A 12,862-nucleotide genomic window follows, 5' to 3' on the forward strand; every position below is an offset into this window, starting at 1 on the left:
AGGGTTTTTAATGTTTAAATTAAAAAAAAATTTTTTTTCTTTAGTAAAGAGAAAATTGATTGCCGGTGACATTTCAATGTACAGTGAGTGTATGCAGATTAGGTTGAGGCCAAGAATGGGGAAGAGGATAGATTTCTGTATCATGACCCAAATTCCACAGTTAATATGTTAACCGTATTTGTCTCAGCATTTACTCACTTTCACTCTTGTTTTTTTTTAGAAGCCCTTGAGAGTAAGCTGTAGATAAAGTGCACCGTTATCCTTAAACATGCCAGTGTGCAATGCCTGAAAACAAGGATACTTTCCTACATAATTATATACAGTGGTCAAAACCCGGAAAGTAGTGTTGATACATTAACTACTTTCTGATCCACAGATCTATCCAAACGTTACAGGTTTTCTCAGTAATGCCCTCTGTAACACACACACACACACACACACACACACACACACACACACGTGCGCGCACAAGCCTACTTTCCCTTTTCCATTCAGGGTTCAAGTCAGGATGCGTGTGTGCTTGCATGTCCAAAATCCTGAAAGGAGAAGAGATTGTAGTATGACCTCTCCAAGGAATGATTTTTTACTTTCCCTTTTTCTCTCTCTTTCTCTCTCTCACAGGCGAGCGTATGCACCCTATAACAAAAACCTTAAAAAAATGGGCATACGATTTGAATAGACATTTCTTCAAAGAAGATGTAAGCACATGAAAAGATGCTCAACATCATGAGCCATAAGAAAAGTGTAAATCTAAGCCTCAGTAAGATACTGCTTTACACCTCTAGGATGGCTATAACTAAAAAGGCAGATAATAAGTGTTAATGAGGACATGGAGAAATCGGAACCTTTGTACATTGCTGATGGGCTTACAAAATGGTGCAACCATCTGGAAAACAGTGACAGATTTCTTTCTGGAATGATGAAAATGTCCTAAAATTGATAAGATGGTTGCACAGTTCTGTGAATACACTAGAAACCCCTGATTGGCACAGTTTAAATGGGTGAATTGTAAGTGAGAGAGAGCTCAATAAAGCTATTATTATGTGGCATTTTACAAATAAACTAAATTTGAGTTTTTCTTAGGAAACATTGAATGAAATTGGTAACAGTATTCCTTACAGACTATGAAAATGCCTGATTTCCCGTGATGACTTCCTAAAGTAATTCTTAAACTTCCCACCAAATAGCCTTGAAGAGTGAGCTGGTTGAGCTTAGTTATTCCTATCGTAACTATTATGCATTCATTCCCTTGCCTCACCCTTTTGCTATCCTGTACTTTAAAAAAAAAAAAACAATGTTCACATTCTCTGTACCTCCCCCTCCTCTTCCCCACAATGATTAAAACATTTGTTACTATTGCCTGTTAATTTAAATAATTCTAAATAATATTCAGCCTTGAACTTCTAGAGTTCAGTTTTATTAAATATTTCTCCCACTATCATACATTTGTGCAAAATTTCAAATTCTTGTTTTATCAGTTTTCCCAACTATATTTAGCCTTGCCTGCCATTTATACAACTGTCTTCATGAAAAACTGTAAAGTACCTAACTAGTTTCCATAATTATGTAATAATGCTATAACAATAAATAATGAAGTTCAGAAAATTCATCATTTTTTGGAAAGCCTAGGAGTTATAAATCTCTTTAAGAATACCAAATGAGTTAAAGCCCCACAAGAAGGAGATGTACAGCCTTGATCTCCAGGTGCTTTTCCCCTGAAAATACCTGTGATGTACAATTCAGCTGCTGCTAATAAAAAGTTGGGGGAAAACATCAGGCAGTTGTTGCCCACCAGAGTTTTCCTGTAAGATTAAAATATCATAGAGTTGAAAGTGTATTTGTATCCCTAGTGATCAAATGCTCGTCTCAGAAGATTTTGCAGGATTGCCTTTGGTTTTTATTTTAAGAAAATAACTCTCCAAAAAAATAATAAGGGACCAGCAGTTGGCGAAATGGCTATGTCACTGTACTCCCACGTAGTTGACTGCAATTCGAATCCCAGACCCAGTAGCTTAAACTCACGCCAGGCGTGCGTGTGTGCATACCCAAGATCCCACGAGGAGAATGGAGGAGAAGGGATTGTGGTGTGGTCATCCCCCCTGGGGGTGATTTCTTGCTTTCTGTCTCTCTGTCTCTGTCTTTCTGGTGAGTGCTCACACCCTATAGCAAAAAACCTCTCTGAAAAAAAAAAAAGAAAATAAATTGTGACATATTAGAGAAAAGAAAAATGGAAGACATCCTTGTAGCACATTTCTATCTCAGTGAGCTGGCAGTTTTCTTAGGTGAGATAGCAAATGGTCTCTAATCTCGGGCTGGCCCGTTTTTCTGTTACCTTCCAGGTCTCCTCAAGAAAAAGCCTGTTGTGCTGTGTGGGTTTAGCTATGGATTTTTATTTTTATTTATTTATTTTTTTTGGTCTGTAAGCGCTGATGACATTTATCGGGATGACTATGAAAGAGTTCTGTGAGGGTTTGGAGTGCATTTTTTTAGTAAATAAATCGTAACTGATTTTCTTTTTCTTTTCTTTTTTTTTTCGGAGAGGTTTTTTACTACAGGGCACATGCGCTTGCCAGACGGAGAGAGACAGACAGAAAGCGAGAAATCACTCCCCAGGGGATATGGCCATGCCGCAATCCCTTCTCCTCCATTCTACTCTTGGAATCTTAGGCACGCACGCACACGCGCCCGGCCTGAGTTTCCAGCCACTGGGTCTAGGACTCGAACCTCAGTCAACTACATGGGAGTCCAGCAACATAGCCATTACGCTAACTGCTGGTCCCAGTGTTTGTAAACTTTTGACAACAAATATAAATACACATGAAACACTCTATATTGTACATATATTATTGCGGCATGACCATCCCCCCTGGGGGGTGATTTCTCACTTTCTGTCTCTATGTCTCTGTCTGTCTGTCTGGCGAGCACATGCGCCCTACAGTGAAAATCTCTCCAAAAAAAAAGGATCTTGGGCATGCACACACATGCGCCCGGCATGAGTTTAAGCCACTGGGTCTGGGACTCGAACCATGGTCTACTACATGCGAGTCCACCCACATAGCAATTACGCCACCTGCTGGTCCCCATAACTGATTTATTTTCAGTGTTTTAAGTATTTTAGGATTATTTTGTTAGGTTTTTAATTGGTTTTGCTGTTACTTTATGTAAAATGTGCTAAGAATCAGAATCCATGGAGAATGTAACTAAATGATGTAAAACCGCAGACCATCAAGCCCCAAGCACAGAAATGTTCTGTGTATAATGATTTCGGTGGTTTCAGAAGTTAATTAATATGTTATACCCTACGAAAGGTAAAATTTGATTTAGTTTTCTTCCTTAATTTAATATATAGCTAGAAGGTGATCCAAAACTGCATTTGAATATTTAAATACATCTTATAAAATTGTTAAAACACTGGCAACTTGGGTGTGGGTTTAGTGAGGCAACAAGGAAAATATATGAGCAAAAAGTATGTGTGAGGAATTGATAGCATCCTCTGCTTTATCTCTGTAGTATTTAAATTTTATAATAAGAATTACATTTATGATTAAAAGTGAATAAAAATGTAATTTTTGAATAGCGATTAATTCACTGATAACTAATTTTCAATTTGATGAGCCATTTCAATCTACTGAAATACCAATTTTTAAAAAATTTATAGTTATCTTTCTGTTATTTCTTTTATTCCTTGTTTGTTTTCTTTTTCTACAGTACTAACAGTTTTAGATTAATATTTCTAGCTTTCATTGGGTAGGCAGGATTTTAAGTTTAAATGATAAGTTTGAGTTCTAATTTCAAGTTATTACGAGGTGGGAAGAGATAGAGCTTAGCTCTTTTTTTAGAGGAAACTGAACTTTTCATTTGCTTATGTTTTGATACCTTAATATCAGTGCCTTCTTGTTTGAATAAATTATTCCTCAGAGATGTGCAAATTAAAATTGAGTTGATGTGACTATAGAATTATGACGTAATCTTACCTGGGTAGTGAGGATTTTGTGAATTGTGAGAACCCCTCAAGTTAGTCATTAGGAACACTCACCCAGGGAAGCAGTAGGTTTTTTATTGTTTTTTAATAGGTTTTTGCCTTAGGGTGTGCTCACTCACGAGAGAGAGAGAGAGAGAGAGAGAGAGAGACAGACACAGTAAGCAGGAAAGTGGAAATTATACCCTGGGGTGGTGGGATGGACACACCACAAGTCCTTCTCTTCCATTCTCCTCCTAGGATCTCGGGCATGCTGGACATGTGCCCAGCGTGATTTTCAAGCCACAGGGTTTGGGACTCGAACCACAGTCAGGCCATGTGGGAGTCCAGCGACATAACTACTATGCCGTATGCTGCCCCCCCCCCCCAAGCAGTTGGGTTTTTGTTTGTTCATTTTATTTATCTATTTTACTTACTTACTTACTTATTTATTTATTTATTTATTTATTTATTTATTTTCATTTTATTTTTTTAGGGAGATATTCTTGCAATCACCGGAGAGACAGAAAAGGAGAAAGCACCCTCCAGGGGTGGCCACATTGGAGTCCTTCTCCTTCAGTATTCTCTCAGGATTTGGGGCACCCATGCACATGCACCTGGCATGAGTTTTAAACTGTTAAGTCCAAGACTCAAACCATAGTCAACTACATGGGAATTCAGCAATGTAACCATTATGCCATCTGCTGGTCCCAAACAGTGGAGTTTTAAGAAAGGTATTGGCAGAACCTTGGCGGATGCTGGCAGCATGCATTATTAACAGGCTTCAGTGCCTGTTTTACAGTCATAATGTGATAATGGGAAATCTGAAAAATTTGGGACGATTAAGAAAATTAATTTGAGACCAGCAGTTGGTGTAATGGCTATGTCGCTGGACTCCCATGTAGTTGGCCATGGTTCGAGTCACAGACCTGGTGGCTTCAACTTACGCCAGGCGCGTGTGCATGCGTGACCAAGATCCCAAGAGGAGACTGGAGGAGAAGGGATTGTGGCGTGGCCATCCCCCCTCGGGGGTGATTTCTCGCTCTCTGTCTCTCTGTCTTTCTGGTGAGCTCATGTGCCCTATAGTAAAAAAACTCTGGGAAAAAAAAGAAAAGAAAGAAAGAAAATTAATTTGTATTTCAGTAAATTAATTGTAAACTGTTTCTTCTTTATTTCCAGAAGATCCAAATCAGGAAAAGAATTAAATCCCTAATGTAACTTTTAAAAAACTTATTTTTTAACTTATAAAAATCTAATTTTCATGATAGAAAATCTAAAAATGAGAGTGTGTGTGTATGTGCATTCCACAGGGTGTAAATATTACCCATAGAGATAGATTCATTTTAGATTCATTTGTTCAGCAAATTTTTATAGAGTGCCTACTGTGTGCCAGATCCTGTTTTAGGCACTAGGGATATATTAGTGGGAAAATGGGCAAAATCTTTATTCTCATAGCACTTTGTTCCTAATGGAAAGTAAAATGGGCAATAAATAAATATATATTAGGTGACAGTAAGTGCTATGAAGGTGAATAAGGGAGAATGGGAATACTGTTTCATATGGAACCAAAGAAGCCCCCAAGGAGGTGACATTGAGAGTGATCAGGTAAGTAAGGCAGTGAGCCACAGGGCTTCCCGGAGGAAGGGGAGTAGTTCTAGGCAAGGGGAATAGGTTAGAGGCAAATTCTGTTAACAGTTTGGCATATATTTGTCCATCTGTTTTTTTCCTGTGCATATATTAGGCTTTTAATTAAGAGAGCAGTTATTTATACTATACCTACTTTTTTTTTTTTCCACTTAACAGTCTTTGTCTTTTTAATACTTGTGTCACATTTTATTGTATGGACATACCTTAACTCTTTAACCAGTACTCCCTGGATAGACATTCAGTTTGTTGCCAGTTTTTCAGTATTACAGAGTATTGTCATAAACATTCTGGGTGTTTCTCTAGGCGTTTCTCAACCCACTTTAAAAGACTTAACAAAATGCTATGCCTCAGGTTCCATTCAAACCAGTTTCTCAATTAGAACCTCTGAGGAGGGGATCGAGGCTTTGGAGATTTCCAGCAACTTCTCAGGTGATTCCACTATGAAGTCAGTCTTGAGAACAATGGCTGTAGGATGCTTCTTAGGCGTGGACTTGAGGGACCAGCAGATGGTTACGTTACTGGCCTCCCATGTAGTTAACTGTGGTTTGAGTCCTGGACACAGTGGCTTAAAACTCATGCTGAGTACATGCGTGTACGTGCCCAAAATCCTGAGAGAAGAATGGAGGAAAAGGGATTGCAGCATTGCCATCCCCTTGGGGGGTGATTTCACGCTTTCTGGCTCTCTTTCTCTCTGTCTCTCTGGCAAGCATATGTGCCCTGTACCAAAACTCTCTCTCTCTCAAAAAAAAGTGGATTTGCTAAGTTAATGATAAACATTATATATTTTAGTGGATATTGTACCATTATCCATTATTCACTACATTAGGATTGGGAGCAACTACTATCAATAAAACCTAAAATAATATTGGCTTAACCAAGATAATTTTTTTGATGTAACACTAGACAAAGATCATTACAAAGGCAGCCCAGGGCTGATATGGCAGTTTGTTGCACCAGGTCCTCAGTTACTCAGTCCTCTTCTGTCAATAGATTGTTTTTGCTGAATCCAGAGTAAGTCTTAATCTCAAGCTCCAGGGTTTAGGTTAGGACTCCTGCCATGACATCCATGATCCAAGCAGCAGAATGAAGGAAAGGCTGAAAAATGAAAGAGGTAGGTCAGCCCCCCCTCGTTGTTGTTTTTTTAGTTTGCTGTAGGGTGTATGCATTTACCAGAAAGAGAGGGACAGTCAGAAAGAAGGAAAGTGAGAGGTAACCTCCCAGGGAGGATGGCCATGCTATAATCCCTTCTCTGTTCTCTTGGGATTTTGGACACACAAACACATGTGTCTGGTGTCGATTTTTAAGCCTCCAGGCCCAGGACTTGAACCACACTATTAGCAATGTGGGATCCAGCTGCCTTAACCACCATACTTCCAACTAGCTTGGTTGGCTCTCCTTTTAAAAAGATTCCTGGAAGTGACCACAAAACACTTCCACATATATCCATTCTATTGGTCAGAACTTTGTCATGAGCCCACACCTAGCTGAAAGGTATCACCTGTGTGCCCTGATGATAACCTCAGGTTGTGGCCAGACAGTGGGGCAGTGGTGGTGCGCAAGTGTGTGAGGCAGACCCACACGGGAAGGTTCCAGATTCACTCGCAGAGTCCTCCCTAAGTAAGCCAGGCATGAGTGTGCCTGTGATCGGTGTTGGCTGAAGCTGAGGGTAAATCATGGCGTTGAGATCCTGTTGGGAGTCTCTCTCTCCCTCTCTCTCTGAAGATATAAATAAACTTAAAAAGAAAAGAGTTTTTAAAAATCCCTGAAGGTGTTTTAGATATAAAAAGAGGAATACTTATTGAGGCAGCCACCACCATTCTCTGCCACGTCTTTTTGAAAGCCATTAAGGATCTGCCCTCCTACCCAAGAACGTGAATGCCCATTGTCCAGACCTAGTCAGAACTGCCGAGTTGGCCCAAAGCTTCACAGCAGAGATGAAAACTTCCGTCAGTACAATGTGCCAATCATATGTTGCCATGAGGAGAGGCAAAGTAGACTTATATCAGACTTGGAAAAGATGCTGGAGAGTCATAAACCTTATTGATTATAAGAAAATAATAAAGGTATAAAAGGCCAATTTTTAAACATTATTTTATTTTATTACTATTATTATTACTTTAATTTGCTATAGGACATATGTGCTCACCAGAGAAAGACACAGAGAGAGAGAGAGAGAGAGAGAGAGAGAGAGAGAGAAGAAAAGTGGGCAAGAACAACATCGAGACAAAGGCAAATTGAGAAAGCAGGCTGCCAGGTCTGGGACTCGAACTGTGGTCGGCCCTGTGGGAGTCCAGTGCCTTAACCACTACACCACCTACTGACCCAAAAGGCCAATTTTTAAAAATCATTTCTGATTCTTTGTCTTTACTTGGTGTCTTAATCATTACTCTGGAGAGTGTTTATTGCCTTTTAGTAAGACACTTGTTATTAACATACTCAAGATAGTCTTTTTCCCTCCAAAAGTTCATCTGTCTGTTTTTTCCATGAGAGAGAAAGAAACACAGGCACCCCAACAAGAGCCCCACACCACTCTCCGCCTTCAGGCTCAACCAGCGCAGATCACAAGCAAGTGCAAGTTCCCATCATGTGCAGGGAGGCCTCAGGATGCAAATCCAGGTCCTTCCCGTGGGCCCAGCATCCCACAGTGCCGTGCCACTGGCCAGCCCAAGCTAGTTTGTTTGTGCTGTGCACCTGCATCGAACCTACTGACTGGAGGACATCTTCATACAAAATGTTTGTGTTTTGAATTAAGTATTTAAAAATAACGAAATGAAGTTATGTGACTTTTAAAAAACTGGTATCTTTTGTTGTTCCAGTGGACGAAGGTCGCAGTAAAGAACCTGACCGATTGCAAGTGTTTTACAAGAAAGCCATCATGCCTTACGGTGTTTATAAGAAACACCAGAAAGACCCAAGCGAGGAGGCCACTGTGCTGCAGTACGCGAGCCTGGTGGGGCAGGCCTGTTCGGAAAGGATGCTGCTGTTCAGAAACTGAGATGAGCCCCTGCGCCTTTCTGCTGTTCGTGTCGTGCTAATGATGCGTGCCACAGTCCATCCTCACCCCTTGGGAAACACTGTAACTGTCCACAAACTAGACGTGTTATTTTTGACTCTTCTATGGCTTTTCTAAAACATTTTGTGGTGATGTATTGGTGAGAATCTCATGGTTAATGCAAAGATTTTAAAAATGTGTCCTGATCTGGCTCCATAATTGAGATCTATCATTTTGGAGGTTCATTTCTGGAGCAGAATATCCTAACTTGTCTGTTAATATTTTGGAAAGTAAAATTAAGAAGTGCATCTAAGTAATTAAATCACAGTTGTACTTTTTTTGTGCCGTTAGAGAAATTGTAACAGGTTGTTCCCTCAGATCCATTTAGTTTATGCTAGGTAAACCTTAAGCATGGAGAAGGTAGGAAGTTTGTTTCATCAGTTAGAAAATACATCTTCTCAAGAGAACAAAACTGCTGTTATTCTGTGTTCAATATTACATTGCTGCCAAATGTTATAGTATGTAGTTTAACAGAGAACTTGGAGAAGAAAATACAAACAGTAAAAAAGGATCTCGTATTAGTGTCCGGTGTCCATTAGACAAGAATAGTCCTGCTCATGTTTGCTATCTTGGAATGCTTTTTTTCCCCTAGAATAATTGTTACCAGTGTTCCCTTTTACTCTCAAAAGTATCCCAATTTGTACAATAAAATATGTAATTACTCTAATTATATACTATATTATTTTCTCTATTTCTAATAATCTTAAGAAATGGTGTTTTTAATGAAAAATATTGGCTCTTGCCTTGATCTAAGCCTCATCCAAAGGAGTAGGCACTAATTTTTTATTTCTTAGAACTCAGGACATTTATCTTTGATTATTGATGAAAGTGAATATCTGACTACTTTTATAGTTGTGTGACAAATCAAATTTAAGTAAATAGGAATCATTCCGACCTCTGTTCCAGGGTATGAGGCGGAACAATCCATTTCTCGCCCTTTGATTTGAGAGCCAGAGAGGAGGTGCCACCGTAGTAATTAGGAGCAGACGCTCGCCCCGTCTCTGGCTCTCACTTTCTTTTGTTGAGCCCTTGCCCGCTCAGCACATGTCTGCTGTCATGGCGGCAGGCACTGTGCGGGGTTGGTACAAGGAAGAGAGTCAGACATGACCGTCTTCGTTACAGTCGGGTTGTGTTGGAGACAAGATGGAGAACAGAGCAGGCAGTTTTCTTGTGTCCTTTCCCAGCTGATCCTCTCTTCTGCTGCCCCCCAGCCCAGACTTCTGTTTTCTATTACTTGATTTAAAAAAAAAAAAAAAAAAGCCATATTTTAAAACTCACTAGTTTGTTCCCCACTACTGATCTTAAGCTTTTTTCTAAAATTCACTGAATTTCAGAAAATATTAGAAAATAACCTTCAACTAGCTACAATGAAAGGGGTCATAAAATAAATGATTTTTTAAAAATGAAAAGCCTACAAATACAACATATCAGTAAACTATTCATTCTTTGTGTGTGTGTGTGGGGGGGGGGGGTTGCACATCCATGGACGAGGTACTGGCTAAGCTGGGATAGAGTAGTCCCAAAGCCATTTTCTGTGATCACAAGGGTTTTACATTCTCCTGGGATTTTAACCTTCAGGATAATCTCCTCAGAGCATTTGAGGGGCTCTTCCATGAAACTGCCTTCAGAATCTAAAGAACATTCTTTTCTTTTTTCCTTTAAAATAAAGATAGTTTCATTTTATGATTTTAGTGATTACAGAAATGACACTCACTATAAGCAGTTAAAACATTAAGGAAAGTATAAATAACGTGAAATCCTGCCATACTCAAAAAACTGTTAATTATGTGTACACACACACACATACACACACACATAATTTTAATGTAAGAAAGAATTATGTCCTAATGCTGTTTTGTTTTCTCAGCAGTATCTGTATTTTGAGATATTTCAAAGCAAGATTTCAGAAAGTGTGGTACATCACCTCGCCATTACTAAAAGAAGGGGAGGGTTAGTACTTGTATTGTGTGAGTCAATGTCATCGGCTGCTTTACTTCCGGCTGCCATCTCCGTGATTAGCGTGTAGAATAGTATGGTACGGATCAACACTCTTGAGTATCAGATGAAGAGAACCCTTGAATCCATGTTCCTGCAACCCCGATTTCTTCCTGCAGAATTCACTTTGGGGGTCCTTCAGAGGAAAATGATTCATCATCTCTGTCTACAAACCGCTGTGCTGTCAGGAGGGTGGCATTGTAGGTCGGCCCCATTGAAACTTCAGAGTGCCCTGGTTGTGTAGTTTCGCACTTGGTTCCTATACTCATGCTCATGCTATTTGGAGAATAGATAGTGCCATCCCGATAGTCAGTGCAGCTCCAAAGGACATTTATTTGTTCGTTTGAGCCCTAGCTGAGTGAATACCCAGCTAGGGTTAGACAGCACAGTCCAGGGAAGCAGCCTAAGTTTGTCAGCTGACAGGCATTCTGGCTGAGAGATCTGATTTTGTGTTAATGGCTTTCATCTACGGGACACAGGCGGACCTTTCAGAGACAGTTTTTATCTTTTCCAGGCAGGAAGCTTTGCATTTGCAATCTTAGCGTTGTAGTCCCCTTCTGATTTTAAATAAACTCACACCTACCTCCCTGTCTTGGGAGCAAAGGTATAATTTTGATTCCCTGTGCTACCATCTTTATTTATATGATTTCCGTTCTGGGAGGTTTTTGTTGTCTTATTTTTTTCTAAATGCAATATGAGCACTTTTTTATATTCTGAAAGATAGAGGCTATTATCAGACGAATGTGTTATTCATTTGATTAAAATGATTTAGGTAAGAAACTATTACTGTTTATGTTTGCTTTCAGTTTGTCTTATTTTTCATTCATTTTGCAAATATCAGTTGAATGTGGTTTTTTAACAGAATAGAATCTTTTATGTAAAAGAAGCCTTTCAGATTTTTGAACAGCATATGGTTTGATTTTATAGGCATTGTATTATTTCAGCATGATTAGAGATGAGAAAGAACATGATGAACAGTTAACTAAACTGTTTCTATTGTTGCTAACTTAAAAGAAAAGACAGAGACGAAGTGGAAACAGTTGGGAAATGTTTGAATTAGAAGTTATTCAAGTATGTATTCTTTCCAAAGAAAACCAGTGACTCTTAAGGCAAAATAAGTTTGACCGCACATGGTAGTTTTTGCTCTTGTATATGCTTTTTGAACAATCCGTTTGATAAAGCTTGAATGAAAAAAAAATAAAGCTGTTTCTATCTGCAGTGGCTCTTGCTTGTCATTACTTAAAGGACATATGTTTTCATCTTTTAAATTCTTGGAAACATTTCATCTACATTGAATATGTAGAAAACAGAGGTAAAAAGCATTGGCTCTGTGAATCATAAAATTTAATTTTCAATAATTGGAGTTCCAGACCATCAAAGTATGATGGATTTCTTTTTCAGAAATAGAGTAGAATAAATCTCACTTGAAGCAAAAAGCCTGGATTTTCACAAGATCAATTAGGGAATAAACTTCTTTTTAACCAATGAGATTTGAAATAAGGCTGTAACAGTGAACTCAGATATAATTTCTCTTATAAAGTTTAGTTTACAGAGAAATTTCTAAAAATACATAATAAACCTAAGTGTGTTTTAATCATTCCTGATAGTCCACAGTGTATTCATGAAATACATTTACTAGTGTTTTGATTTTTTTGTAATAAAGGGGATCCTGGTAGGTCAAGGGTAAAATTAATCCTATTTCCAAGTGCTTTAGATATTAGTTATAATTACTAGTGACATATTTTTTAAGAGTAGAAATAGCTTTATTGGCTTTTTTTTTTCTTTAATTTGAAATGAAACCGTGTTCATCAGATGATATTTAGCCAATGTATTGGGTAGTTGAAAAAGTAATGACATGTTTTTATATAGAAAAACAGAAAAATGCATCATGACTTTTCTGACAACCTGATAGGAATACTGAAGAAAATAAAAATCACTTTTAAAATCTTGTCATTACTACTATTGAATGCAATTTATGTTTTTGTGTGTATCTTTAAAAACTTTTTTTAAGAGAAGTACTATCATACCATGCATATTATTTTATAATTTTTTTCATCTATTTATTGTGGACATGAAAATAAATGAGGGCCCATCCTCCGTGCTACAGTTGGTGGTATTCTGAACTGCAAAGATGGAAGCCACATGCTGATCACGGTTCTAGTCCCTGGCCTGATGGGCGTGAAGGCATGCCACATGCATGTATGTGTGTG

General features: G+C 38.6%; 1 protein-coding gene across 4 annotated transcripts in view; it reads left to right on the forward strand.

The window, feature by feature from the left end:
* Nucleotides 1-11,870, forward strand: part of ATE1 (arginyltransferase 1) — a gene marked incomplete at its 5' end in the record, with an annotated part of 145,529 nt that extends 133,659 nt beyond the window's left edge. For all 4 annotated transcript variants that reach the window (XM_014586092.1, XM_014586094.1, XM_014586095.1 and 1 more), the window contains 1 exon segment: nt 8,422-11,870. In XM_014586092.1, the coding sequence (XP_014441578.1) occupies nt 8,422-8,600 (179 nt within the window).
* Between the last annotated feature and the right edge of the window lie 992 nt (nt 11,871-12,862).

The sequence above is a fragment of the Tupaia chinensis genome, unplaced genomic scaffold (genome assembly GCF_000334495.1).
Source record: "Tupaia chinensis unplaced genomic scaffold, TupChi_1.0 Scaffold000113_1, whole genome shotgun sequence".
NCBI classification, from domain to species: domain Eukaryota; kingdom Metazoa; phylum Chordata; class Mammalia; order Scandentia; family Tupaiidae; genus Tupaia; species Tupaia belangeri.